Source organism: Aspergillus karnatakaensis, assembly GCF_047715665.1.
Source record: "Aspergillus karnatakaensis strain CBS 102800 unplaced genomic scaffold BJY04scaffold_42, whole genome shotgun sequence".
Lineage (NCBI taxonomy): Eukaryota > Fungi > Ascomycota > Eurotiomycetes > Eurotiales > Aspergillaceae > Aspergillus > Aspergillus karnatakaensis.
In genome coordinates this window covers 153,622-180,451 of record NW_027395754.1, presented here as the reverse complement: position 1 = coordinate 180,451, position 26,830 = coordinate 153,622, and the positions used below count along the sequence as shown (strand labels likewise).

General features: G+C 51.3%; 9 protein-coding genes across 9 annotated transcripts; 5 read left to right on the top strand and 4 right to left on the bottom strand.

Annotated features, from left to right (window-relative positions):
- Positions 1-53: 53 nt before the first annotated feature.
- On the top strand, positions 54-623 carry BJY04DRAFT_220715 (uncharacterized protein; the record flags this gene model as incomplete). The annotated part of the gene is made up of 2 exons (XM_073716936.1): positions 54-128; positions 219-623. 2 exons carry the CDS (start codon positions 54-56, stop codon positions 621-623), a joined length of 480 nt encoding a protein of 159 aa, XP_073568697.1.
- A 4,191-nt stretch (positions 624-4,814) lies between these two features.
- Positions 4,815-6,311, top strand: BJY04DRAFT_194798 (uncharacterized protein). The gene has a single exon (XM_073712120.1). The coding sequence runs from the start codon at positions 4,856-4,858 to the stop codon at positions 5,918-5,920; it is 1,065 nt and encodes a 354-aa protein (XP_073568696.1). The 5' UTR covers positions 4,815-4,855; the 3' UTR covers positions 5,921-6,311.
- A 498-nt stretch (positions 6,312-6,809) lies between these two features.
- On the bottom strand, positions 6,810-9,242 carry BJY04DRAFT_106029 (proline--tRNA ligase). Its single transcript, XM_073708038.1, has 4 exons — positions 8,805-9,242; positions 8,575-8,744; positions 7,257-8,512; positions 6,810-7,198 (listed from the first exon to the last, which is right to left on the bottom strand). Exons 1-4 carry the CDS (start codon positions 9,153-9,155, stop codon positions 7,188-7,190), a joined length of 1,788 nt encoding a protein of 595 aa, XP_073568695.1. The 5' UTR covers positions 9,156-9,242; the 3' UTR covers positions 6,810-7,187.
- Positions 9,243-9,364: 122 nt separating this feature from the next.
- BJY04DRAFT_194796 (chaperonin-containing T-complex alpha subunit TCP1) lies at positions 9,365-11,508 on the top strand. The gene is made up of 6 exons (XM_073712119.1): positions 9,365-9,448; positions 9,523-9,570; positions 9,635-9,720; positions 9,773-9,877; positions 9,940-10,974; positions 11,025-11,508. Exons 1-6 carry the CDS (start codon positions 9,406-9,408, stop codon positions 11,412-11,414), a joined length of 1,707 nt encoding a protein of 568 aa, XP_073568694.1. The 5' UTR covers positions 9,365-9,405; the 3' UTR covers positions 11,415-11,508.
- A 13-nt stretch (positions 11,509-11,521) lies between these two features.
- BJY04DRAFT_194794 (WD domain protein) lies at positions 11,522-13,908 on the bottom strand. The gene is made up of 3 exons (XM_073712118.1): positions 13,452-13,908; positions 13,289-13,399; positions 11,522-13,238 (listed from the first exon to the last, which is right to left on the bottom strand). Exons 1-3 carry the CDS (start codon positions 13,861-13,863, stop codon positions 11,848-11,850), a joined length of 1,914 nt encoding a protein of 637 aa, XP_073568693.1. The 5' UTR covers positions 13,864-13,908; the 3' UTR covers positions 11,522-11,847.
- Positions 13,909-14,484: 576 nt separating this feature from the next.
- On the top strand, positions 14,485-20,019 carry BJY04DRAFT_220710 (putative rRNA biogenesis protein RRP5; the record flags this gene model as incomplete). Its single annotated transcript, XM_073716935.1, has 3 exons — positions 14,485-14,937; positions 14,987-19,417; positions 19,477-20,019. The coding sequence occupies 3 exons, from the start codon at positions 14,485-14,487 to the stop codon at positions 20,017-20,019; spliced, it is 5,427 nt and encodes a 1,808-aa protein (XP_073568692.1).
- Positions 20,020-20,046: 27 nt separating this feature from the next.
- On the bottom strand, positions 20,047-21,430 carry BJY04DRAFT_106002 (uncharacterized protein). Its single transcript, XM_073708037.1, has 2 exons — positions 21,356-21,430; positions 20,047-21,294 (listed from the first exon to the last, which is right to left on the bottom strand). The coding sequence occupies exons 1-2, from the start codon at positions 21,391-21,393 to the stop codon at positions 20,226-20,228; spliced, it is 1,107 nt and encodes a 368-aa protein (XP_073568691.1). The 5' UTR covers positions 21,394-21,430; the 3' UTR covers positions 20,047-20,225.
- Positions 21,431-23,418: 1,988 nt separating this feature from the next.
- BJY04DRAFT_208994 (uncharacterized protein) lies at positions 23,419-24,794 on the top strand (the record flags this gene model as incomplete). Its single annotated transcript, XM_073714069.1, has 2 exons — positions 23,419-23,687; positions 23,735-24,794. 2 exons carry the CDS (start codon positions 23,419-23,421, stop codon positions 24,792-24,794), a joined length of 1,329 nt encoding a protein of 442 aa, XP_073568690.1.
- Positions 24,795-25,063: 269 nt separating this feature from the next.
- BJY04DRAFT_105982 (urease accessory protein UreD) lies at positions 25,064-26,745 on the bottom strand. Its single transcript, XM_073708036.1, has one exon. The coding sequence runs from the start codon at positions 26,395-26,397 to the stop codon at positions 25,333-25,335; it is 1,065 nt and encodes a 354-aa protein (XP_073568689.1). The 5' UTR covers positions 26,398-26,745; the 3' UTR covers positions 25,064-25,332.
- Positions 26,746-26,830: the final 85 nt, after the last annotated feature.

Here is a 26,830-nt window from a genome sequence, read left to right as displayed (position 1 = left end):
ACTCACAAACCACATCCTCTGACCATAAAACTAACATCCAAAACACCACAACCATGGCCCCCGCCTCTCTCCCAGACGCGAACCTCATGTTCCTCTACCTCTGCTTGATGAACTCTGACTTCACCAAGGTATAAATACTCCCACCTCCCTCACAACCCACCAGATTAACTCAACCCAATTTTCTTAACTCAAAACTAAACATCTTTGAAACAAACCAGATCAACTACGAAGCCGTCGCCACCAAAACCGGCTCCAAGGTCCCCGCCGCCCGCATGCGCTGGTCTCGTCTCAAGAAGCAGATCGAGAGCGGGATGGTTGACGGGCAGGGTGGTGAGAATCCTGCTGGCGCTGCTAGCGCCACTACTGCCGGTGGAACCGGTGATACTACGGAGGAAGACGAGGCGATGGTGGCTCCTGCCACACCCTCTCCTGCGAAGAAGAGGAAGATGGGACAGGGTAAGGAGAAGAAGGAGAGTGGTGAGGCGAAGGCCAAGGGGAAGGCAGCTGCCAAGGTGCCAGCAAAGGGCAAAGGGAAGGCGAAGGCGGCGGACCTCAACGCCGAGGAGGAGGAGGGTGATGCTGATGCTGATGCTGTGGCGGAGGAGGAGATGGAGTATTACTGATTTATTTTCTGAACACTGGGGACTCCGATCCTCTATTTTTTGCAACTGTTTGCTGCGAATGGTGGATTTGAGCACGAGGGATATGGGCTTGGGGAGAGTTTGGTGTTTTATAGGGTTGCACTTGAAGTTTGACTGCGCGATAGGTTGTCTTTGGGGATGCAAGGCGTTGGCTGTAACCAAACTGGACCGGGATTGATAAGGAACATATCTGCCTTCGATGAATTTAATTTCGAATTCTACAAAGAGACGTACTGCAGACTGGACCTCCTCACGTGAGTAAACGTATATGCAGTGTCAGCACCACGAGTCAGAAACCCCCTGTTGTATCACCCAGTCGCTGAGCCCCAATACGATGGTCAGACCAGCCTGCGCCCCTGACTACGAAGTGGAAGCGAAGTATGACAGCACTGGGCACCGCGCAAACGAGCTGCAAGGCCGTCCAAATGGCATGGTTGCCAAGTTCCAACACAAAGCAGAATCCTTCGAGCACCGGTAAGCTGTGATAGGGAGCCATCACACCCGGCTAACCTATCGTGGAGGCGGTTTTAATTTCCCATAACAAAGAATCGCCAAGTCGAGGTCTTCGCATTGGTGACCCATTTGGCGAGGGATAGGAACCCGGTTCCGGAGGATGAATCAGTGCAGACTTGCTGCTTGTATCTGCTGTGCGTCGCTGTCAAACCGGCCTCGTAGCGGCTTCTGAGGGTTCAAGCTAGAGTAAGTTTATCACAGCGAGGCTCGAAGACCCAGGCAGAGGCTCGAGACTCAGAGTCGGCTCGACCCTCGAAACTTAGGAACTAGCGGAGTTCGTCCGGTTTTTGATCGTCTGGCTCGCAGAGGCTAACGAAATGAAGCACGAACATGAATCCTTCCGAGTGCGAATCTCGTCTAAGTCTACTCCAAGACCAACCCTCCAATCGTCAAGTACTCATGATTCGAGCCTTTGCTTTGCGCCAAAACGTCAAACCTCGTTAATGCAGCTGTCAAAGTCGCATGCCGCGCAACGGCTTATCTTCCGAGAAACTATTGACTGTTGACTCGCTAGCTTCAGGGGTTCCGACTATCCGGGCAGGGTTTCTCTAAACGGTCAATGGATCGCGAGGAGACCACTAATTCAGGAAAGGATCGACGCATTCATAGATCCATGGCAAAAATATATCTATTTTGGCTTGCTGCCTGCTATCGGTATCCTAAAGGTCAATGTTCGAAAGGCTGAGAATAAAGATGAGGTGGCAGCGCAAATTGCGCGTTACCGTATACAGCGCCTGTTCCCCGGAGTCTGGCGTCCGTGGATTCTGGAGAAATCACTTCTCAACGACTGAACAACAGCGCGATCTTGAAGTCTGAGCGAGCATCAAGGGCGGTGCCTGATCGACGCAATCCACCAAGATGACAGCGGATTGACGGTGGATAGCTAGCAAGAAGCACCACTGGCGATCCGACTCCGCCGGGCAAGAAACCCACCAGCTTTTCTAAAATCGCTGCTGGTTTAGGGCTGATGTAAAGTTTATTGACGAGAAGTCCAAGCACGGTTTGGTATGTCGCCGCGAGAGGCGAGATTTGAATAACAGACGGTCAACAATCTGAACTGCACTATGAACGACATCACCGGCCGAATGGTGGAACTGTCTTGCATCACGCAGTAGCTTGCAGGCCATGTGGGATTGTGGGTGACTATTGGAGGAGAAGTGGATGATTACCTAGAGTACGTAGGACGGTGGAGGGCTGAGCCTCAGTGAGGGCTCAAGGCGATGTCGGATGCGCAGTGTAACCGAGCCACGAGGTGTGAAAAGCCATCTAGATAGCGTAGTACACCATTGCATGGTGCAGATGGTAGATACGCGAGAACAATAAACTCGATTTCCACGTGGATGAATCAGATATCTCGTCGGGGTAGATGGCTGGCAGCTGCAGCTCAGCTGTCTTCTGACTCGTCTGGAACCGGTCTATTGCTTGCTGCTTGCAGTACCTCAAAAAAGAGAGCTCTTCCGAGACATTGATCAGTACAGATGTGACGTGTTAAAAAAGATGGGAATTCGGGGGGAGAACTAATGCAGACACAAAGCCGATCAAGATTTATGCTATCACGGCTCGGTGTTTCAGCTTCGTGACGGCGGCCCTAGCTTAAAGCCGAGCTTGGTTAGTGTGATTGTCGAAAATGAGTATGGGGCTATAGCGGGATTTGCTATGCGTTCATGGCTTTCTTTCAAACCTTTTACTTCGTAATAATAATAATGAGCCTGTGATTGTGGGCTGCTGTTGTTGATATCGCAACTGAAAGAAAAACCGTCGCCCGAAACTCGGCAGACTCTCGCTCTCGCTCTCGCACTGCAGTCTGGCCTCGGATTGACAGCGGCGATCGGCAATTCTGGCTCGTTCCTGGAAATTGGCCGGCTATGCTTTCTTTGTTTGCTTTTGGACCCGGCCTCGCTTTGCTTTTTTCTGATTATTATTACGACCTTCTTGAGGTGAAGTGAAGAGTCGAAGACAGTCTCCGAACCCCATCGACTACTGGCGGCAGTTCCGGAGACCCAGACCAGGATAGATCCAAGGCCTGAATCGGTAAATCCATGCAGATCCAAATTCCAGAGCCTGCAGCCCGCAGTTCGCAGTTGGTCTCTGCCGCGGGAGTTCGAGCTGTCGAGTGACATCCATTCTTAGTAGCGAGTCAGCCTTGACATGCACGTTCATCCGATACGAGAGGTCCGGACAAAGAGCGCGAATCGAAGTAGTAGAGATGTAAGTATATAGATAACTATAAGAATGTAAAATTCTGCGACTCCGCATCTGATCTGGACCAAGCTAGTGCCCCTGATCGAGAGTAATTAGTTGATGCTAGTGATCTGCAAACCCCAAAGGCTTCCGTTGTTGACTTGTTCGGATGTTCCTGTGCCTGACTGCCTCGTGCTGCTCGTTTCTTTTTTCGTCTTCGGCTCTTCTTTTCTTTTGTTCCCCTCGTCTTCCTTCTTTACTAACTATCCATGTTTCTTCAATCCCTCTGCACTGTTTCTTTTCCATTCTCTCAATTCCCCCCTTTCCCTCAGGGACGAACTACTATGACTCGACCTCGCCATTCTTTTGCTCTTTGTCCGACCATGCCCAATTGATTACACTCTCTAGTTCTACGAACCTCCCCACCTTGGCTTCAAGAGCAAGTTTGCTCTACCAATTCCTCAACCCTCGTCTTTTCAGATTGTGTAAACTCCCATCACTGCTCTCTTCTCTGCACTCTTGATTACCGTTGCGCATTGACCACCATGGTTGCTCTGAGACGTCTATTTCAAGCGGAGAAGCCTCCGTCGACCCCAAATCCGGGGGACCGCGACGGCCGAGACCCTCCAGTCCAGAGCTCTCGCGCACACACGCCCAACCCCAGGGGCTCTCCTCCACTGAGTGAGAACGAACATTTTCAGAACATCGAAAGACAATTTGAAGATTTGCACGAACAGTTGAAAGCACGACCTACCTCCCCACCTACACACATCCCACTTTCTCGTGCTTCGAGCCGGCTCACAGCCAAGAACCCGCGACATGTCGACCTTCTTGATGCTTTATTCTCCTCCCATCGGTATCATATGAAATCCCCGGGTACAATGTCTCCCATCACTCCATACAATGAAGATGTTGCAGAGCGGAATATGGCGCCCTTTCTTCGAGCAAATGGACGGAAGCGGAATGCATACACCCGTATCATCTCCGCTCTATATCAGGAGGATGTTGCGGACCGGAATATTGCAGAGAGCAGGAGGAGAAGCCGCTCACTTTCCCGTACTCGATCTCGACTCTTAACCAGTCACTCGTATCAGCTGGATCCCCAACAAGCGGGCCGTGCCAGTGGACGGCCCCGTGCGAAGACGAAAGACAGCCTCCTGGTCAACTCAATTTCACAGGAGGCACTATATTCGGTACCAAAGTCTATTAGAGATCAAGTGTCTTCTGATACGGATGACTCCATGTCAGCTGCTGAAAAGTTTCTGCGTACACAAAGGTCGGCACCGACAGTACTATCTGAGAACGATGGCGGACATGGATCAAGCAACGACCAACACCTGGGCATACCTCCCGCTCATAAACAAGGAGACGCCTGGACCAACACACCGTTACCGGATAGCCCAACAATACCTACGATCTACCAATTTCAGAGAAGTGACAGTCGGCGGCAGCAAGATTCATCAGCCACAGCTACTCCGAGCCCGCGCTTATCGGGCACGCCTAATAGCCAAAGACCGTCAATGCCCCCGCGATCAGGGTCTAAAAAAAACGTATTAGACCTCTCCATAAACACTGAATTGGCTGCTCGAGGGCGGCCAAAGAAGATATCACACAAAGCCATACAGCCCCCGACACCCAGCAGCTCGAAACTAAACCCTAGCATCGCTGAGATTATGAACAGTCCTCTGCCGGTTCCGACCCCGACACCATCCCCCTTACCAAGCTCGAATCACAAGGTCGCCGAGATCATGGACATGTTCCGCAAAGCGTACGCCTCATCGCAGGCAATTTCGCCGCACCCGACCTTTGAGACTCTTCAAGATGCAATCATTCGCGAAATAAACTCCCACGAAGCTTTCTCAAAGGTTCCTGTTCCGGAACCAGGGCCGCCATTCACTCCTTCGCCTTCTCAAGGGTCGTTCGAAAAGAGTTCCCCACCTAAGCTTTCCAGCTCATCTTCTCTGAAAGACGGGCAATTGTCGAAATTGATTCGCAAGAGCTCTCAAATGAAACACCGTCGCGATTCAGAGGCGCGAAAGAGCATTTCGACCCTCAACCCCAACACTGCCCGGCGGGATTCCGATCCTCCAAGCAGACGACGACACACCGACGCCCCACCTCCATCTCCTGGCTTCTTCAATACCCTAATTCCCCAACACCCCACCGCTCCGACGGAGTCGGTCACCTATATGGACCTTCTCCTCCAATCTGCAAATGCTCCCACTGTCAAGCGCAACCGAACCACCTCTGTCAGTGCCGGTAGCGGTCCTAGCACGACATCTACCCCGTCAGTCCTCTGCATGCGCGCTCAAACCACCTCTTCCTCCAACGACAGCCCGAGGAGCTTCGCGGCTGACACTGATGACTCGGACATCATCCACCTCCCCAGTATCAGCAGCATACCCAGGGTCCAGATCCACGGCGTCGACGAGAACAATGTGACCTTCACGGCGGAGAACACTACTCCACGAAATGCCCAACGACTAATGAACTGGCCACGGAGGGCAAGTCGCAGTACAAGTCTGCGAAACAACTTTGCGAAGAATGGCCGTTCTCCGAGTGGGCAGTCTGTTGCTTCGTACTGAGGACTGAGTTACTCAACATCTCACAGAACTACTGCTTGATTCCGCCCGAGGCGTTCGTCACACCTTACCTTGTACTACACCACACTACACTACGCTCCCTCCTCTCTTTGCCTCTTACACTCTACCGAGCATTCACACCCGAATGCCATGTGCCACGAACTCGCTAGCTTCGAAACTAGCCCATATACCAGGTCAAAACGAGACCCGTTCATTCCTTCCTGCCTTCATCACGTCAGCGGTTCGTTATTCGCTATCTACACTAAGCATTCTCTTGCTGGCTTTCACTCACTCACTCACATACATACACTCCCTCTCTCCATCTCTCATATATCTGTGTTGTTCAAAATATTCCCCATGGCTGGCTATCTATCTTTCTGTCTGCATGTGCACGGGTTGGCTGCGTTTGACATTTGTTTTCTCAATTTGTGTTTTTTTTTTTGTTTTTTTTTTTTGCATAGGGTTCGGTGGGCTAGGATAGGGTAGGACGGGATAGGCACAATTGACATGTTACTCTGCAAATCGTCCATTAGGCGTGAGAGACTCTAGCAACCAACTCTTTCATTCTTTGGATTATCCTAGAAAGCTTCGGCAGTACCTGTAAGAGCATTGCTGGTTGGTATAGTTATGTAGGTAGGGCACTCTGAATCAACCGGGGGATAATGGATTGCGTCGGGTGAAACTTTGATTACCTTGGTTCTAGCTGTTATTCTAGAGAGTACGCACAGTAATACTACTAACTTACTGGCCTTCAGCACTTCGATGAAACAAAAGTTGTGTCGACTTGTTTGCTGGTTTGTTAGCACCTTGGCTGTTCGGTTGCTAATTTTCTGCAATTGTATATATCGTCGTAAACCCTCGAGATAAAAACCAGACGAAGTATGGATAGTATGAAAACGATCATATTTCCTACAAAATCCTAAGACCGACTCCCCAATAAATCCACAAAAGATAGCTAAAACTAAGGTATCCGAGTTGAAAGAATCGCGACGCAACGCAACGCAATTCCAATGCTATCAAATGCGCCACACCCGCCCCCGCCCACGCCAGCACCATTAAGGACCAGCTGCAGCCTCAATCGGCATGCTACACTTTTCTACACCTTCCAAATCTATCGCGCCGAGTTAGAATACTGTACTAAAACGGTGATAGGGTGACGTTAGAGTCGTAAGTTCATTCGTTGAATCCGCAAAATCGCGGAGGTGAAAATGATGTTCAGTATATCAGAGTATTAGATACCCTGGGAATAGCAGTGGGTGCTTTGACGCGCTTAGTAAGAGCCTGGATAAAGTAAACTGTTAATATGCGCCATGTCAAAATATCGGGTTGAGAAACTTACGTCCGAACATGCACCATTTCTCGGCAAGGCGTGTACACTTGGGGTTGGTGCACTTTGTCTCGCCAGGGATGATGCCCTCAGGCTGGTCGAAGGGAATGCAGAGGGACTTGGCGCCCATGCTAGGAGCTCGAGAGTCCTGAGGCACGCCGGAATCCTCCTCGGCCTTGCGAGCGCTCATCTCCTTAATCTGGTCCTCACATTCCTCAGTCAAGCAGAAGGGGATGATACAGATGTTCTTGTCGTTGAGAGCGGGTGTGAAGTCATCCCAGTTGGTGATAAACTTCCTGTGCGAGCTGTACTGGTCTTCCGCGCGCTTGTACATGTCCTTTTGAATAGTCTCGAGGAGAGCGGGGACGGCGGTAGCAAGTTCAGGAATCTGGATAGTGGACTTTCCGTCCTTGCCGGGGATATCACGGCGAGCAGTGGAGACGTAGTTGCCCGCGGACTCGCCAGGGCCGAACTCAATACGGAGGGGAACACCGCGGAGCTCCCATTCGTTGAACTTCCAGCCAGGGGAGTAGCCTTCGCGCTTATCGCTGGCGGCGCGCACGCCAGCGGCAATCAGAGTGTCGGCGAGCTTGTCAACCTGGGCATAGAGCTTCTCACGGTCCTCCTGGCTTAATTTGGCAGTGATACCAACGGGGACAAGGACAACCTGAGTCTCAGCGACACGGGGGGGAAGAACCAAGCCAGTGTCATCACTGTGGATCATGACCATGACACCTAGAGTACGGGTGGAGAGACCCCACGAGTTTTGCCAAACGTGGAGAGGGGGCTTCTTCTCATCACCCTTAGCGGAAGGATCCTCAACGGTGATACCGAACATTTTACTGAAGTTCTGACCGAGGCCGTGGGAAGTAGCGCCCTGGATACCACGACCAGTAGCCGGAATGTAACCCTCAACAGTAGTAGTGTAGAGACCACCTGCAAACTTCTCCTTTTCTGTCTTCTGACCCTTCACAACCGGAACGGCCAAAAGTTCCTCGTAGATTCGAGCATAGAGATCAAGGATATGCAGAACCTCCTCGCGCGCGGCCTCTTCAGTCAGATGCGCAGTATGACCTTCCTGCCACAAAAATTCTCGGGTCCTGAGGAATGGCTGGGGGTGCTTGAACTCCCAACGGACAACCGAATTCCACTGGTTGAGCTTGAGGGGCAGGTCTCGGTGACTGCGGATCCACTTGGCGTAGTAGGGGTACATGACGGTCTCAGATGTAGGACGGATAGCGATCTTCTTCTCGAGAGGAGTAGAGCCACTACAGACAGAACAAAGAATCAGCATCTTAACATGGAGTGAGCGGGATAGAACTATGCATACGCGTGAGTCACCCAGGCGACCTCAGCAGCGAAACCCTCAATGTGATCCTTCTCTCTTTGCAGAACGTCCTCAGACACGAAAAGAGGGAAGGAACAGTTCTTGACGCCGATCTTCTTGATGTGAATGTTGAACCATTGCTGAATCTCCTCCCAGATAGAGTACGAAGCGGGCTGTTCCTTATCAGTAAAGGACGATCGTCGTCAAGGCGGGAAAGACCAATGTTCGCTCACCTTCAAAATATAGCACCCGGAAACATCGTAGTAATCGAGCATATCACCCTTTGTGAGAACCTGCTGGTACCAGCCTGGGAAGTCCTCATCCTTGCCAACATCGATACCAATCAAAGCCTTATCAGGGTTTCCTCCCTTGGGGCCCTTGCCGGCGGCCTTCTGACCCTGTCCAGACTTTCCGGCCTTCGCTGCCTTTTCGGCCTTCTTTGCAGCCATTTCTGCAGCCTTAGCGGCTTTCTTTGCGGCGTTCTTCGAAACGTCTCCCTGAGGAGCTTCCCCAGCGGGGTTCTGGGTGCGGTCAGGCAGAGCCTGAGAGGCTTCCGGGGTGTCGGCAGGAGCTTGGCTGGCCATGTTGATAGAGACCTTATCTAGACCGAAAGAGGCGACAGGGAAGGGAAAATGAAAGAGGACAGAGGCAATCACCAAGGGTCTCGTGAGTCGGGGAATGAGGGGGCCCAATTTGAGTCAAAGTGGGATGAATCAGTAAATCTTCACCGCCCGCCCGGCAGAACTTTTAGTGCAAACACTCCGTATCTGCATGAACTCCCAGAAAAGCAGCTGTCGGAGCTTACCCTTTCGCTCAAACAGCATTTAAAGAAAAATGGCAGGAATTTTTGAGGCTCCGCGAAATGCGGACACTCTCTGTGAGTCTCTTTGGAACCCAAGCCAAAATGCTCCATTCCCCCGCTTTGACGGTCAAACTAATCAAATCACACAGTCTTGGGAGGCCAGAAAATCACCGGTGCCGATGTTCGAGACCAGTGCGGTATGTCGAGTCGAGTTTTGCGTCGTACCCCTCCTTGTTATAATCGACCCTAATAAAAATAAAGTCCTTGCGACACAAGCGATTGCAAATGTAGTCAAAAGCTCGTTCGGCCCGTCCGGCCTCGATAAGATGATGGTCGACGATATCGGTGTACGCTTGCTACAACCCCGCGGCCTTTTTATACTCTTCTGACGGTTCTCAGGACGTGACGGTTACAAACGATGGAGCTACAATTTTGAGCCTGCTTGATATCGAACACCCTGCTGGCAAGATCCTCGTCGATTTGGCTCAGCAACAAGATCGGGAGGTATGTTTTACTTCCCCCTTTCACCCAGCCTTGTCCAGGCACATTTGCTCATTCCAAACCAGGTTGGTGATGGAACCACTTCTGTCGTCCTCATCGCCGCAGAACTTCTCCGACGGGCAAACGAACTCATGAAGAACCGCATCCACCCCACGACCATCATCAACGGATACAGGCTAGCGCTTCGGGAGGCTGTGAAATATATGAATGAGAACATCTCTACAAAGGTTGACAACCTCGGGAAGGACAGTTTGCTCAACATTGCGAAGACATCGATGTCGAGTAAGATCATTGGCTCTGATGCCGACTTCTTCGCAAACTTGGTTGTCGATGCCATGTTGGCGGTCAAGACCACAAACCAAAGGAATGAGACCAAATACCCAGTCAAGGCAGTGAACCTGCTCAAGGCCCACGGAAAGAGTGGAACGGAGTCAGTTCTTGTCAACGGTTATGCTCTCAACTGCACTGTCGCCTCCCAGGCTATGAAGACCAGGGTTACAGATGCTAAAATTGCTTGTCTCGACATGAACCTGCAGAAGGAAAGGATGAAGCTCGGCGTCCAAATTACCGTTGAGGATCCCGACCAGCTTGAGAAAATTCGCCAGAGAGAATCTGGAATCGTTATCGAACGTGTTGAGAAGATTCTCAAGTCTGGAGCCAACGTTGTCTTCACCACCAAGGGCATTGACGACATGGTTCTCAAGCTTTTCATCGAAAAGGGCGCTATGGCTGTTCGACGATGCAAGAAAGAGGACTTAAGACGAATTGCTAAAGCTACTGGAGCTACCCTAGTGAGCTCGCTCTCCGATCTGAACGGTGACGAGAAATTCGAGGCTTCCTACCTCGGCCACGCAGAGGAGGTTGTTCAGGACCGGATATCCGATGATGAGTGTATCCTTGTCAAGGGTACCAAGGTCCACACATCAGCGTCTATCATTTTGCGAGGAGCGAACGATTTCAGTCTCGATGAGATGGAGCGCTCAGTCCACGATTCCCTTTGCGCTGTCAAGCGTGCCCTGGAGAGCGGTAGCATTGTCCCTGGAGGTGGTGCTGTCGAGACAGCCCTTCACATGTACCTTGAAGAATTCGCCGTCACAGTTGTACGTAACCTTCCTTACCCTCCCACCCTTGTCTGTTCTAACAAACTTAGGGCTCGCGAGAGCAACTCGCCATCGGCGAGTTCGCCCAGTCCCTCCTTATAGTCCCCAAGACTCTCGCCGTCAACGCCGCTAAGGACTCCTCCGAGCTCGTCGCCCAACTCCGCAAACGCCACGCCATCTCCCAACGCGTGCAAGACGGCGAAGCCAACGAGAAAGAGAGGGCCATCGCCAAGAAGAAGGAGTACCGTAACTACGGTCTCGACCTGTCAAAGGGCCGTGTCCACGACTGCCTCAAGGCTGGTGTTCTGGAGCCAAGCATGGGTAAGCTCAAGCAGCTGAAGAGTGCTGTTGAGGCTTGCATTGCTATCATGCGTATTGATACTATGATCAAACTGGACCCTGAGCGCAAGGAGGATGATGGACATGGTCACGATCACTAGAGTACTTTATTTCCCCGCTTCACGTTTCTGGACGATAGTTCCTCCCATGTATGGAGTTCTAGACGAAAAGTATAATAAGACAGTACTTAGTATATGGTTTTTTCCTGATTGAAAACTCAAATATGTAAGAATCTTGCGATGCAAATCGAGCTTCGAGACGTGGATATTGTACCCGATATGGAAACCGAAACTGCAATAAAGTAACGCTGTTTCTCTGCATGTATGCCGAAGACAATGTACTCTATTCAAAAACATCGCTAAAATCAATATACCGATGCAAACCCTCTAGGGTGTCAAACAATCGCTAAATATAAACAAAACTATGCCAGTGACGCCACAAAATGCTTGCAAGAAAAACACACAAACCGAAACGCACATTGGGGTAATAAACAAACAAGCAATGGCACCAGAAATAAAGTAAAGTAGATGGGAATCATTCATCTTCGTCTTCGTAAGAGTCTTTCGTGTCAGCCCAGCCGCACCGCCATCTGCGGCCCTCGGTTTCTCCACCTGCGCGTAGGTCTCTTGCTTCAGGTCCTTCACGCCAGCATCGGGCACTATAATCGTCGCTTACTGTGATAAGCTCGCCATCGACGGTCCACGACACGGCAGACACTTCTTTTTTGTGGCCTTCGATTAATGGCGTTCCGGTCTGATAGATCTGGATCGTATCTTCTAAACGCTGGGATAGCCCAATGCTTGAGTTCGTTCGGCGCAAGCCCGAGCGGGTGAAGGAGGGTGTTCGTGGGCTTTGGTCGGGTCCCATGCCGTGCTGTTGGGTTGAAGGATCTAGGAATCTCTCGTCTGTGGGAAAAATAACAGGACAGGGATCGCCGCTTCCAACGGCCATCATCTCCGGTTTATCATCGGTGGCTTTTCGGACACCGAGTTTGACATAGAATGATGAGACCTGTAGTCGCGGGTGGCGGAAGCCGTACAAGGGCCCAAGACCATCTTTGTCAGACCCACCAGAGCGTCGTGGGCGGTCGTTGTTGAGAGAAAGTTCAGGAGCGTTTCCGAGAACAAGGTGGGAAGTAGAGTAGGTATAGATCGTCCCATCGCGGCACAGCGAGTACAGTCGTGAGCCGTCGCCACCTAGAGTCATAGATGTAATGCCGAAGCGGCGGTACTTGACATGGCTTTCTGGCTCTCGAGTTGTAGATAGAGGAAGGGCAGGGCGGCCGCGACGGTTACTATGCGCCGTGCGCATGTCCCATAGCCGGACACAAGCATTGGCTTCAGATGCAGTGACAAAAAGGTTTTCACGGCCAGGAGGAAGAAAGGCAAGCGAGGTCACTGTAATATCCGAACGAGCAACTTGAAGGTCGGGTTTCTCAGGAGACATCACTTGAGGCATCCAGGCATGGGCGCCGTGCACAGTATTCAGAACTTGTGGGTATAGCATCTTGGAAGGCAAGGCGGGATCAGGGTCGGATTCGGATTCGAGTGAGCACTGTACTTGTAATGAGGGTTTCTCAAAACCTTTGCACCGCAAATCCCAGATGTTGACATTGCCGTCACGGCTGCAAGTTGCAAGGACTTTGTTGTTGGCTGCTGGTTGGAATTTGACTTGCTTCAGGGACGAGACGTGATTAGACAAGCAATACACGGGTTTTTGAGTGGCCATGTCAATAACGATAGCGGTCTGGTCACCGGAAGCTGTTGCCAGCAGCATATCGTCAGATGAGAAGTCCATGTCCATGATCGCATTAGCATGCGGACGAAAGGTAAGATATGCTTTCGAGAAGCCAACTTTATCGTCCTTTGCTGAGTCCAGCAGCCGAATGCCACCTTCCTCATCGCCAACCGCAACAAGAGTGTTGGCTGCATCACTGGTTAACGGGCATGAACCACAGATTGGAAGCTGAACGTACTATTGCATGACGCTGTACAGAATGGGAGCGCAAGACGATCACCTGAAGTGCTTGTGCAAGTGTGGCTATCGTCAGGGCGTGAGTGAAATGTCGACGTCAAGTCCTGCCAGCCTGGAAGAGAGTGAGAAAATGGAGTGAGGAACTATAGAACAGGATAACAAACCAGCCCCCAAATTCGATCGCATTGTCACTCGATTAGCCCTAGTTCCGGAGACACTCCGCATGAACAGCGCCCCGGAGGTTTGCAGAGCCTTCGAGCGACGAACAGGGCCGACTTTAGGAGGAGTTTTAATAGGCGGGGCGAGTTTTGTTTCTTGAGTCTGTCTTCTAGCTGTGACAATGATATCTTTCACAGGGATATCCAACTCCTCATCATCCTCAATCAGACCTCGAACACGCACTTTCCGCAGCGGTGACGACTGGAGAGGGGACACAACGGACGAGAATGACAGCTTGCGTTTCTTGCTCGGGGTCCGCATAAGTTCTGCTGAAGGTTCCGGCTTGCTCATCGCGGCCTTCAATGTCCTCGTAAACGCAGGTCCCAGCCGGTTGACGGCCGGAGAGCTGAGGGCCATGAGGGCCTGCCGACTTGTCCTGACAGCGTTTCCATGGCTCCCACTATTCTGCAACGAGCGAGGCGTAAAGAATCTCCGGAAGGATCGGGGAGTAACTGGAGGGGGCTTCTTTGGTTTGTGGCGTAGGCCAGCATCGGAGGCTATTGAGGGCGGCGATGAAGGGATATCAGGGTCGGATGGCAAGAAGATGGGTTCAGATCGTGGTACGTGGGGGAGATCATGACTGCGAGTCATTGTGTCCCATAAACAGAACAAACAGACAAAGACATTCTACACGGGCGAGAGAGAGCAAGAGAGGGGGAAGTTGAGGTTTAGTAGGACCGGAGGAATTGAGGCATGGTGGAGCTGAGAATCCACCAGCAATGCTCACGTCGCGGACAAGACAGGGAAAGGGAAAAACGAAGGAAGCGAGTCTCGTGTCGACGTGCCTGTTTCGTGACGCGGAGATGTCCGGAAAGGCAGGCGGTGAGGCTGCCACTTTAATTGACTATTCTGCTCATATCCGGCAGGCGGTCAGTTTTCGGCGGGCTTTCGTCCTGAAATTTTATCTTTTTTTCTCCGCAGTCAAGACATTATCTCGAATTCAGAGTGAGGGCTTGCATGCTTTCATTCGGTTCGAAAATGGCTCCAATCAAGCGCAAGGGCAATGCCACCGAAGAGGCATCCGCCCGCAACCCCCAGAAACGTGTGCGCGTGGAATCTGATGAGCGCAAAAAAGACGGCAAGAGCTCGTCCACCAACTCTGCGCCGAAAGCTTCGGAGCTCACTGTCCTGCGAGACGATGAACCCTCCTTCCCCCGTGGTGGTGGGAGCGTCTTGACGCCTCTGGAGCGAAAACAGATTCAGATCAAGGCCACCAAAGATGTCCTTTTCGAGCAAAAAAGCGGTGCGAAGAAGCCCGCCAAAGACTCCGACAATGAAGATTTCGACGACGATACCGACATGGAGGACGCACAGGAGGAAGCTACTGTCAGCTCTAAGAAGTCTCAAAAGCGAAAGGGAAAGGCGACAAAGGATTCTAAGAAGGAGAAGCGTGAAAAACAAGGTGTCCGTGTCGAAGGTCTAAGTTTTAAGGTATGTTTCTCTTGCCTGCTGAATTATCGTCAAAAACTAATGAATGCAGCGTCTCGCGCCCGGAGCCCTAGTTCTCGGACAAGTCTCAAGCATAAGTGCGCACAACATTGGGGTGTCACTCCCAAACAACCTGACTGGCTACGTGCCTTTAACCGCCATTTCGAAGACCTTTGAGAACAACCTTGAGAAGATGCTGGCGAACGATCAAGAGGAGGATGACGAGGACCTCGATCTCAATGACTATTTCTATATCGGTCAATATCTACGAACCTACGTCGTCTCGGCCGGGAACAAATCAGCCAAGGCCAGTGCGAAGAGCAAGAAGCACATTGAACTCTCCATTGACCCAGGCTCAGCAAACTCCGGTCTCCAGAAAACAGATATCGTTGTCGACACGGCCGTTCAAGCGTCGGTTCTGAGTGTTGAAGACCATGGTCTGATTATGGACCTAGGTATTGAGGGTACCGATCTCAAAGGTTTCATGTCGTCGAAAGAAATTGACCCCAGGACAAACTACTCCACAATCAAGGAGGGTTCTGTCTTTTTGTGTATGGTCACGGGTCAAAACGCCAGTGGCAATGTTGTGAAGCTTTCTGGCAACTTGCAATCATCGGGATCGATCAAAAAATCGCATTTCCTCAGCGTGGCGCCGACTATCAACTCGTTTCTCCCAGGTGCTGCAGCAGAGATTCTTCTGACCGAAGTATCCTCAGCTGGTATGATCGGTAAGATCATGGGCATGCTGGACACTACCGTGGACCTGGTTCACTCTGGTGGTGCCACAGGAAAAACTGATTTGACGAAGAAGTACCACATTGGCGCTAAGATCAAGGGTCGTCTTTTGTGTACTTTCCCCGGTTCTGAGCCTTACAAAATTGGTTTCACAATGCTCGATCATGCTCAAAAATTCACAACAGAAGGCCACGGCCCCAATTCTGCCGACGATGCACCTGCAATTTCTGCCGTGATACCAGAGACTACAGTCGTTAACGTCGACCCAGGCCTTGGAGTCTATGTTCGAATTGGTTCAACAAAACATATGGGCTTCGTCCATGTTTCAAGGTTAGCAGACGGCCAAGTGGAGACCATCTCCGCCGATCATGGACCATTCAGCGTCGGATCCACGCATGAAGCGAGAGTTATCGGATACAGTGCCGTTGATAACCTTTATTCTCTCTCTTATGAAAAGAAGGTTATCGAGCAACCCTTCCTTCGTTTGGAGGATATCACCTTTGGTGCGGTGGTCAAGGCAACTATCAACAAGGTTTTGATTGGCGAATCCGGAGTAACGGGTTTGATCGTTTCCCTCACCGACAATATAACTGGTTTCATCCCAGCAGTGCACTTTGCAGATATGCGCTTGCAGAACCCCGAGAAGAAATTTCGAGAGGGGGTCTCGATCACGGCTCGAATCTTGTCCGTCAATCTCGATAAGCGCGAGGTCCGCCTCACCTTGAAAAAGAGTTTGTTGAATAGCGAAGCTCCTGTATGGAAAGACTACCGAGATATCCTTCCTGGATCACAGTCTCCGGGAACCATTGTCAACATTCTATCAAATGGTGCTGTGGTCCAGTTCTATGGCACCGTCCGTGGCTGGCTTTCTGTGTCCGAAATGAGCGAGGCTTATATCAAGGACCCAGCTCAGCATTTCAAGCTCGGCCAAGTTGTTAACGTGCATGCTCTTAACGTCGATGCATCCCAGGGCAAACTCTCCGTGACCTGCAGAGACCAGTCCTCCCTGGCCGAAGGCTATAGGACGGCTTTTGAGACGGTCCGTCCTGGACAGTCCGTCGTAGGAACTGTCTTCGAGAAGTCTGACGATTACGTGCTCCTGAAGTTGGATGATCTCGGCGGCCTTGTGGCTCGTCTGGGCGTGGATCAGATTGCCGACGGATCTGCTTCTAAACAAGCTTCAGCCCTATCCAAAGTTCGAGTTGGTCAGAAGCTCAACGATCTTATCGTACTCGATATCCACCGTGCTCATCGGATCATTCATGTGACAAGCCGATCAAGCATTAAGAAGGCTTCCAAGGGAGGAAAGGTTCCGACCGCCTTTGAAGACCTGAGGGAGGGCGAGGAGGTGACCGGTGTCATCAAAAATATCACACTCAATGGTATTTTTGTGCAGTTCCTCGGCGGGCTCACTGGTCTCATTCCTAAAAGGCTCATCGGCTCCGAGAATGCGGCTAAGCCTGGTTTTGGTATGAGCAATGGGCAGGTAGTTTCAGCAACCGTCCACTCCCTTGATCTGGACTTCCGGCGGTTCTTTTTGAGTTTGAACGCTTCCGAGACTACAAGTTCCTCCAAGAAAGGCTCGGCCAAGGAGGCAGCAACACCAGATGCTCAGGACAATGCCCTCACCAATCCGATTGATGAAAGCTTGACCTCTCAGTCGGAAATCACTGTTGGACGTGTTGTGAAGTGCAAGATCAATTCTGTCAAGGCAACCCAGATTAATGTTAAGCTTGCCGACAACATTCAAGGTCGGATCGACATTTCCGAGGTTTTCGACAGCTGGGACGACATCAAGGACCGCAAGAACCCATTGAAACAATTCCGCCCTGGTCAGGTCGTCTCGGCGAAGCTCTTAGGTATGCACGATGCTCGCAGCTACACATACCTTCCCATTAGTCACCGCAGCGGAAGGTTCCAGGTCTATGAACTTTCTTTGAAGCCCAAGACCGTGGAAGGAGGAAACACTGAGCCATTAGCCCTTGAGCAAGTCAAAGCTGGCTCCTCGTGGTTTGGATTTGTCAACAACATTGGTGATGACTTCTTCTGGATTAGTCTCTCGCCGAATGTCCGCGGCAGATTGCGATTCGTTGATGCGACCGATGATTTGTCTATTCTCGCTGATGTGGAGAAGCAATTCCCTATTGGATGTGCTATGAAGTTCCATGTAACGTCAGTTGATGCGGCAAAGGGTCACATCGACCTCTCAGCTAGAGAGGGATCCGATAAGCTGACCTTTGACGATCTCTCTGTCGGCATGATCCTACCCACCCGAGTGACACGAGTCACAGATAGGCAAGTGATTATGCAACTGAACAACACACTGGTTGGTGCTGTCGACTTGATCAACATGGCAGACGACTTCTCAAAAGCCGATCCACACACATACCAGAAGAACGAGGTTGTCCGCTCATGTATTATTGGCGTGGACAAATCCAACCAGAAGATCTACCTCTCCCTGCGGCCGTCAAAGGTGCTCAGCTCCTCTCTACCAGTGCAGGATCCAGAGTACACTTCTGTGAAGCAGGTCAAGGTCAACGATGTCATCCGCGGTTTTGTACGCCGCGTTGCTGATGGCGGTCTATTCGTGACTGTTGGTCATGACCTTGCCGCTTTTGTCCGAATCTCCGAACTCTCAGACTCGTACCTCAAGGAGTGGAAAGACTCGTTCCAGGTTGGCCAGCTGGTTAAAGGCCGAGTTATCATCGCTGATGCGGAGCATAACAAACTCCAGATTAGCCTGAAAGAATCTGTCCTTGACCCTAATTACAAGGCCCCCATCACACTTCATGATCTCAAGCCCGGTCAAATTGTTACCGGCAAGGTCCGTAAAGTCGAGCAGTTCGGTGCATTTATCGTTGTTGATGGCTCTGCAAATGTTAGCGGTCTCTGCCATCGCACTGAGATGGCAGATAACCGTGTAGAGGACGCTAAGACTCTATACGAGGAAGGGGATGCTGTCAAAGCAAAGGTTCTCAAGGTCGATCGGGAAGAAGGAAAGATCTCTTTCGGTCTCAAGGCATCCTATTTCAACGATGATGATCTCGAAGACGAGAGTGGCGATGAAGATGATGAGGATGATGAGTCAGACGACATTAGTCTCGATGGACTTCGAGGAGTGGACCTAGAAGACGAAGATAGTGACGATGCTGATGATAGCGATGTTTCGATGGGAGGTGTCGATCTTGATGACGAGGACGGAAGTGAAGACGAGAGTGAGGACGATTCAGAGGATGATGATAAGCCCGCGAAACAGAGCCAGCAAGGCGGTCTTGGTGCAGTCGGCTTCGACTGGAATGGTGACGCAGAGGGCGCAGAAGACGAAGTCATGCACTCTGAATCCGATGATGAGAAGCCACAAAAGAAGAAGAAGCACCGCAAGCCGGAGATTCAAGTTGACCGAACGGGAGAACTCGATGCTAACGGCCCGCAATCGGTTGCGGACTACGAACGCCTTTTGCTTGGTGAGCCTGACTCTTCGCTGCTCTGGCTGCAATATATGGCTTTCCAGCTTGAGTTGGGTGAAGTCGACAAGGCTAGGGAAATTGCCGAACGTGCTCTTCGTACCATCACCATTGGGCAGGATGCTGAGAAGCTTAACATCTGGATTGCTATGCTCAACTTGGAGAACACATATGGCGACGATGATACCCTAGAGGAAGTCTTCAAGCGTGCCTGCCAGTACAACGACACGCAAGAGATTTACGAGCGCTTGACCAGCATCTACATCCAATCCGGCAAGAACGAGGTAAGCCATCATGTTGATACTAATCAACTATTCCTTGCAAATACTAACAAACCATATAGAAAGCGGACGATCTCTTCCGGACGGCCCTCAAGAAAAAGGTCTTCCCATCCTCCCCCAAATTCTTCATCAACTACGCTAGCTTCCTCTACGACACCCTGGCCGCACCAGACCGCGGCCGTGGTCTCCTCTCTCGCGCGCTCCAGTCCCTGCCTGCCCACACCCACGTTGAAACAACATCCAAGTTTGCGCAGCTTGAATTCCGCTCTCCCAACGGTGACATCGAACGTGGCCGGACCGTGTTCGAAGGTCTCCTCTCTTCCTTCCCTAAGCGCATCGATCTGTGGAATATCCTCTTGGATCTCGAAATCAAGAACGGCGACGCCGAGCAAGTGCGCCGCCTGTTTGAGCGCGTCCTGGGCATCCGTGACACGAACAAGGGTACCGGCTTAGTAATTGAGGATGGCAAGAAAGTGAAGCCGAAGCAGGCTCGCTTCTTCTTCAAGAAGTGGCTTGAGTTCGAGGAGAAGTCTGGTGATGAGAAATCAGTTGAGGAAATCAAGGCTAAGGCTGCGGAGTATGTCAAGTCTCTGCAGCAGGAATAATTGTGTGATTCCGGGGTTATGTCTTTCTTTTTGTCATGATACCGGTGTTCCTTTGGGTTGATACGCTGTATATAAAAGCATCATAGCCTGGCTTCTTTCTTTTCATAGATATTGAAGGTAAAAGTCACTTTACAGATTTAAAAGTCTTGGACGATTCAGATCGAGCTGCTTGCAATGTGAATCAAATCTGGGTATAGATATGGATTCTAGGCCTGCCTCTTTTCCGCCATCAATCGTCGATACTCCTCGACAATGTTCCTCCTCTCGCTCGCAAGCTCCTCTCGCCTTCTCAAACTCCCCACCGAGTTTGGCACATTCGCAACATCGACCTTCGCACCACCACGCACCTTGAAAATCTCTCTCGGCTTCTTCAATTGCGGCGGCTCCTGCGCAACCTCGAACGGATTAACATTCGCCCTCTTCTTCTTTAACTTCGCCCACGGATCCGGCCCATCGTCTTCCTCCCCACCTTTCCTCTTCTTGTTATTCCCAGCAGCAGCATTCGGGTTCTTCTTCCTCTTCCCAGCCTCAACCTCCCAGTCCTTCCACAGCTGTAATTGATCCTCCATTTCCTCTTCCCGTTCCTCTCGCTCTGCCGCCTCGCGTTCTCTGATCTTCACATCGTCTTCACGCCACTGAGCTTGCAGTCGCCGCAGGTGCTTTTCATGCTTCGTGACCTTGTGATCTCGCATCTTCGGAAGATCCGCGGAGGCAGCTGGCTTCGAGGAGCGCTTCATATCCGCGAGCGGCATTTCACGATCCACGCGCGCCGCGAAGTCAGACAGCTTCTCACCCGGAAGAATCTTCGGCTTGACTACTGTCCGGTTCTCAGCTGGCTCTTCTATCGGTGTCTTCGAGGCCGATGTTAATGTCGATGTAGACTTTGATGCCTGTGCTGTCTTCCCAGCTTGCTTCTTCCCCTTCTCCTTCTGCGGTACCACAGGTGTATCACTTTCACTCTCACTACCGCTGTCGCCCTCGGTGCCACGCTTCCTCTTTTTCTGCGCCCTCTCTAAATTCCTTGCCTGCTGCTGCATCAACTGCCGAAACGCGCGCGGGGTGTCATCTTCGAGCGCAGATTTCTTCCTCGATGTAGCTGGCCCAGCGGTCTGTTTTGTCGAGGTACTCTTCACATTGGTGTCTGCCGACTGCGGCTTCGCTTTCCCGGGCGCTTTTCTTGATCGGCCTTTTCCCTTTCCATAAGTTTTGGGGGCTTGTGTGGGGTCGCGGACGGGGAGGGGTTTGGCGATTAGGGATGGGGGGAGGTCGTAGGTGCTGTTTCGGAATTCTGTTAGTCTTTGGCATTGAAAGCGCAAGAGGCCTGGGGAGTATGTACTTTGGGTCGTTTTGCCGGCGCTTGTGTTTGTGAGGCATTTTGGCGTTGTTTGATGTTATGTTGATCTGAGCTTGCAGTTCGGATGGTTTCTTGATACGGCGAACTTTTTTCTGCCGGCGGTCTAGATCTCGCTGCCTTATCTTATCTGAGATAAGGTCCTTATCATTATGGCTAATTACCGCTTTCTCTTTTTATTATTCTGCCGGCGTATAGATCTATATACACTGTTGACCCTACTTTTGGCATCATTTCTCAAGTTCGGGTGGAAAAACTAGTTAATCGGAGTTCCAAGCACGAGGAATCCACTCTTGAGAATCTATAGATAGAATATTGCTACCTAGTAGGTAACAAGCAAGCGCTACATAGCCACGACCTTGCCGGACCTTGCATCCATTATCATGAGGGGAAACACCCGATTGATTTCGTGGGGTCTCTCGTGCTCGGATCGTTCTGCCTGGTCCTATTTTTGCTGTTCGGGATCTGCCAATGAGACATGTAGATCAAAGAGGGCGTTACCAACGGGAAATTATTGCCAATTGCCTAAGACACGCCCATGCCGGGTGGCTGGCAGTGACGTGCAGATGTACACCAAGCTGTACCAGTTTTGTTGCTGCCTTGACTGAGGGTTGTTAGTTCAGGGTCCAATTTCTCAACATTTTCCCCGTTTCACAGAAAGGAGTATTCACTGTAGTCGTAAGATCAGCCACGGCTTGACCTGCGGTTAGCATAAGGAGAAAAGGGAAGCGAGCATGTCGAATCGTTGCAGTGTTTTGTCTTCTGCTTCATATGTTCTCTGGTTACTCGTGGGTAAGGCAATTGACTGGAGGTGGGGTCAGGTAAGCATGTCTTGTGAGGTCTTGTAAGAGCCGCAATGGATTCGAGACACCGGCGATCAACGTATGCGTTTACTTGGGAAGCAACAGAAGTTTTGAGGTTTCGAAGTATGCAAAAATGTCTTATTGGACAATCATCCAACATCGGCAGCATAAGCCTCGACGGATTGTTGCCTACGGAGCGCGCGACCCCAGGAGCGGAACTCCGGTCCCAGTGCAACATGGCGTATGAGTATGAAGTGGAATAATGGAAAGAGGTCTCAGATCCTCCAGAACTGCGACGGCTGACATATCGGTATGTGGAGACAAAGTAGGGCTTCCATCTCGTACATTAAGGAAGCTGCCTGATTTGCCCGAGGATCAGTCTAGATTCGGGAAGTGCTTCGGTTCGTGGGAAGTGAGAATAATGTGCTTACTACCTAGTCGCCAACTCGCAACCGAAAATGGAGCCCAATCCTGCAGGGAACGAGTGAGGGACAAGGGAATTCGGCTACCTGGATGCGTGGTGTTGCTTGTTGGACCCGGAGTCAGCGCCATTCATTGGGGCTGTGAGGCACGGGGTAAGCGTGCGGTTTTCAGATGAATCCGAGCTTCATCATTCTCGCAATAATCTTGAAAAGTTCGTGGAGGATGATCATTGAGGATCAACAAGTAGAGAGGCAAAGAGACGAGAAGTTGCGGAAGGTCAGTTGTTCATGATCGGAGAGAGTAGGAAGCCAATCAAAGGCACGGGAGCAGCCCGTGGTTGATAGAGAGCTCGGCCAAGGCCAATTCTTCATCCTGCCATACTTCAACGCTTCGACCAACGACGAATCCTTTGCCGTCTCCATGGTGCATGCTACTTGTGCCGAATTTGCTCTTCACTGGTCCAGCCCAATTCAGGTCTGAGACCCTGAAGATGCGGTGCTAGGACCCAGTAGCCCTGCAGTCAGGTGGACTAAAGAGGGAAAGAAGTGACCGCGGAGGGGGAGAGCCATGTTGATGATAAATAACCCCCCTCTCATCCTTTTCTTTGAGACTCTGCTCGAGCTCTGTGTCTGTTAGTTCCTGTCTATTCATGGCTATCCTGCCAATATATTCTTAGCCATGTCGTCTTCAAGCCCCCCACATTCTCCCAGATTCACAACCCCATTTCCAGCGCTTGAAACTGAGGGATACCGCGACACTGAACAACCTTCTAGCTATGGAAGGGCGGTGGACAAGGCGTACACTCGTTGCTCGACTCGCGAAATGACTCAAAGGTCAATCGATGATTATCCAGGCTCGGAACAAGTGCTGCTCGGGGGCCAACAAAGGTTGCGGCAGGGCTCGATATGGACCCGCAGCCTTGGTGTGGTCTCGCCTTTCTTTGCTTCTTCTGCCAAAGACAAGAACCCGGAGGCTTCTGTTCCTCTCCTCCCATTCCACTCCAACCATTCCAAGAGCCAGCGTCGATGGCTGCGAAAACCAACTCGCTCCTGCTGCATCTTTTATTGCGTGGTAGGCGTACTTGCCATGCTGTAAGTACACTACTTCTCTTCTTCCGGCTGGAACTAATTCCCTATAGAGGCGTGATTCAATTTCTGTCTATCGCTTGTAGCCTTGTCATTTCGTTCTTTCCGGACGAGATCGATCGGGTCACCGGTCGCTGGCGACAGCCCCAAAGCTTGGATCCCTCCGACACCACTCACTGGCCAACGGACATTTCCAGGGACATCGCCCCTGTTCGCTGCCACTCACACAATGATTACTGGCGCCGAGTGCCCTTGTACTCTGCACTAGAGGCGGGGTGTATCAGTGTTGAGGCTGACGTGTGGCTCTACGATGACGAGCTCTTGGTCGGCCATTCGAGATCATCGCTCACTCCAAGTCGCACACTGAAGAGCATGTATATCGATCCCTTGATGAAAATCCTGCAGAGGCAGAACCCCGTTACTCACTTCCACTCTGAACGCGATATACCCGGAAATGGAGTCTTTGACACCGATCCTTCGCAGACACTGATTCTGCTCATTGATTTCAAGACTGATGGCGAGGAGACCTGGAATGAAGTGGTTACGCAGCTAACCCCACTCCGCGAGAGCGGATACCTGACATACTATAATGGAACGGATATTGTCCAGGGTCCCATCACCGTTGTTGGCACCGGCAATGCCCCATTCAATCGGATCGCTGCAAACACCATACATCGTGACATCTTCTTTGACGCACCCCTTGACCGACTAGTGGACAATGTCGACCGCATTGAACCGAGCACGCATCTAGTGAAACGGAAGGACAATGCCGGCCAAGGCCTGTCCGGCATCTCCCACGGAGAAATCGAACCGGATACTTTCAACACTACCAACAGCTACTATGCCTCAGTATCTTTCCACAAAGCCGTTGGGATCCCTTGGATGCTCCATCTGACAGACCGCCAGGTGCAAACAATCAGGTCCCAAATCCGGGCCGCGCATCGACAGGGCCTCAAGGTCCGGTACTGGGGAACGCCCGACTGGCCGCGGAGCCTGCGAAATCACGTTTGGCGGGTGCTTGCCCGCGAAGGCGCTGATATGCTCAACGTGGATGATCTCGTGAGTGCGACGAGGAAAGACTGGGCACCTAGAATGTCCGACTGGTGGCATTGAACTGCCCACACGGCTAGGCAACAAGAAACCCACCACGCCTTGAGTTATCGCTTCAAGAATCTACTCTACTTGACACCCCAATTAGTTGCTACAGGTCGCTCCACCGTCGACTTGACTGAAGCACAGCCCGACGACCCGCCATCCATGGCTGCATGCCTAGACATAGACTTCCACATGCTGTGGAGATTATATCTAGTTTCTTGTTTTGTTTCCTTCTGGATATACCCCCGGCGTTACAATGTTACTCGCTGATTTTGCTGATTTGAACTGGGATTGATTGCTCAGGGTTGGATTAGTTGATACGACACCACGCTCTTTACGTTTACATTTACGCTTACGAAGATAGAGCACCACGCACTAGATACCATTCATTCAATAGATACGGAGTATAAATGCAGCAAATATTCTTCTGGGTATCACATGATAGAACGATTAGGCAGCAGGTATTCTGACTTAGATATGGGTAGTCTAGCCAGATTTGTCGCAAATGGTCTGCTTATGCAAAGCTCGAAATAATGCTCCAAACAGTTCTATACACTTATAAGCAAAAGAGCGCCTCTTCGCCAAACTCTCTCGCAATACTGCCTTCCTCTCTCAGAATCCCACCGAGCCAGTCTTTCGCTGTCTCGAAGTCCGCGGCCCCGAATTTGACAAGGACGCAGCCTGCTCGTACTCTCGCCGCAGTGAATGTGACCTGGGAGTCATAGTTCTCGGGTGCTTCTACAGCTGCAGGCGCAGAGGAAGACCAATTCCGGGCTCCAATGCGGGGAAGGGATGTGAATCGTTCGACCATGAAGTTGGAAAGTGATTCAAAGACCGGGCCATAGAGGATTAAAGTGCCGATTACACCATGCGGGCTTGTGCGGTCTCGGATGAGAGATTTTGGGGGATGCGTTTCTTGAGTTCTTAGTTGCTTGGTTGCGGCGTTTTCATCGTTTAGGATTAACGAGTCGCGGAGGAGGAGTTTCCTCTTCTTTCCTTCGTTGGTGGAGGGGGAGGTAGTAACTTTGTCGGAGAGCCATATCTCATTTTTGCCCTTCCATAAATGAAAGTCCCAGTTCTCACCGCGGGAGATGCGGCCTTGCGTTACCCAGTCTAGGACGCAGAGGCTTGCTCGGTTGGATGCTTTGAGTGTGTTTTCGACGGTGAATGTCTGAATTTGCTCGTAGCGACTGTCTTTGAAGGGGGCCGATGGGTCTGGAAGGTAGCAGAGTGCTGCTTCCGGGCCGATACGGACATCTAGAGACTGTCTGCTTTTGTCTGATAGGGTGCGACCCGGTGATGTTTCTGTTTTGAAGATCTTTGTGCTGCCTTGTGGTGTTGTGACGACGAGCCTTGTTCGTGGTTCAAGGGTTATTGAGACGTCGATTTCATCGCCTGGGAGGAGGCCGCCGCCGTAGGTGAGGAGGTATAGATGGACCGGTTGCGACGCGGAGGTTAATGTTGATTGCGGGACGAAGCCAGGGGTGCGTGTGAGAAGCTTGAGAGGGTATTTGTATGTTAAGGTACTGAGGGAGGGAATCGAAGGAGGGAGGAGTGAAAGGACGACTTTGCCTTGCCCAGGCTTGGCGATTGAGGACTCAAAGGGCGATTTGACCGGCATCTTTGCTTGCGAACTTCTTGAATCTTCAGGGGAGGAGAAGGTGACGCAGTATAGAGGAGGAAAGGAGATCGTGATTTAAGAGCCTCGACAGCATATCGCTCTTTAAATAGGAACAAGCTGAACGGGTGTGGAGGTAGGCGCATGCAGCGAATATGTCATGAGGCTTGACGACTATCTGCGGAGATCTTCTCGCTGTCGCTCCTGTCCAACCACTAAAACCAATAATGCTGTTAGCAAGGGCATTTCAGGCGGGGATCTGTGACAGCGTGGACCAGGAACCTAGCATTGAGCGTCTTGGCTGCTCTATTCCGTGCTCAGAAGGGCTTTAATGATGTCCATCATGGAGCAAGCTGGGTTTCCATTACGGCATCACTTGCGCGCTGCTCCTCTTCCCCGCAGAATCAAGGGCTAGGGTTAGTGCATCACATGATTT

What these genes read in the sequence shown, in the direction of transcription:
- BJY04DRAFT_194798 (XM_073712120.1), top strand. Translation starts at nt 4,856, where the DNA reads ATGCCCCCGCGATCAGGGTCTAAAAAAAACGTATTAGACCTCTCCATA.
- BJY04DRAFT_106029 (XM_073708038.1), bottom strand. Translation starts at nt 9,155, where the DNA reads ATGGCCAGCCAAGCTCCTGCCGACACCCCGGAAGCCTCTCAGGCTCTG. An exon ending in CCGGGTGCTATATTTTGAAG is followed by an intron (nt 8,745 to 8,804) that starts GTGAGCGAACAT and finishes GATAAGGAACAG; the next exon opens with CCCGCTTCGTACTCTATCTG. An exon ending in GTCGCCTGGGTGACTCACGC is followed by an intron (nt 8,513 to 8,574) that starts GTATGCATAGTT and finishes TTCTGTCTGTAG; the next exon opens with TGGCTCTACTCCTCTCGAGA.
- BJY04DRAFT_194796 (XM_073712119.1), top strand. Translation starts at nt 9,406, where the DNA reads ATGGCAGGAATTTTTGAGGCTCCGCGAAATGCGGACACTCTCT. An exon ending in CGATGTTCGAGACCAGTGCG is followed by an intron (nt 9,571 to 9,634) that starts GTATGTCGAGTC and finishes ATAAAAATAAAG; the next exon opens with TCCTTGCGACACAAGCGATT. An exon ending in CTCAGCAACAAGATCGGGAG is followed by an intron (nt 9,878 to 9,939) that starts GTATGTTTTACT and finishes ATTCCAAACCAG; the next exon opens with GTTGGTGATGGAACCACTTC.
- BJY04DRAFT_194794 (XM_073712118.1), bottom strand. Translation starts at nt 13,863, where the DNA reads ATGGCCCTCAGCTCTCCGGCCGTCAACCGGCTGGGACCTGCGTTTACG. An exon ending in GCGATCGAATTTGGGGGCTG is followed by an intron (nt 13,400 to 13,451) that starts GTTTGTTATCCT and finishes ACTCTCTTCCAG; the next exon opens with GCTGGCAGGACTTGACGTCG. An exon ending in CTGTACAGCGTCATGCAATA is followed by an intron (nt 13,239 to 13,288) that starts GTACGTTCAGCT and finishes CCAGTGATGCAG; the next exon opens with CCAACACTCTTGTTGCGGTT.
- BJY04DRAFT_106002 (XM_073708037.1), bottom strand. Translation starts at nt 21,393, where the DNA reads ATGCCTCACAAACACAAGCGCCGGCAAAACGACCCAAA. An exon ending in CGCCGGCAAAACGACCCAAA is followed by an intron (nt 21,295 to 21,355) that starts GTACATACTCCC and finishes ATTCCGAAACAG; the next exon opens with CACCTACGACCTCCCCCCAT.
- BJY04DRAFT_105982 (XM_073708036.1), bottom strand. Translation starts at nt 26,397, where the DNA reads ATGCCGGTCAAATCGCCCTTTGAGTCCTCAATCGCCAAGCCTGGGCAA.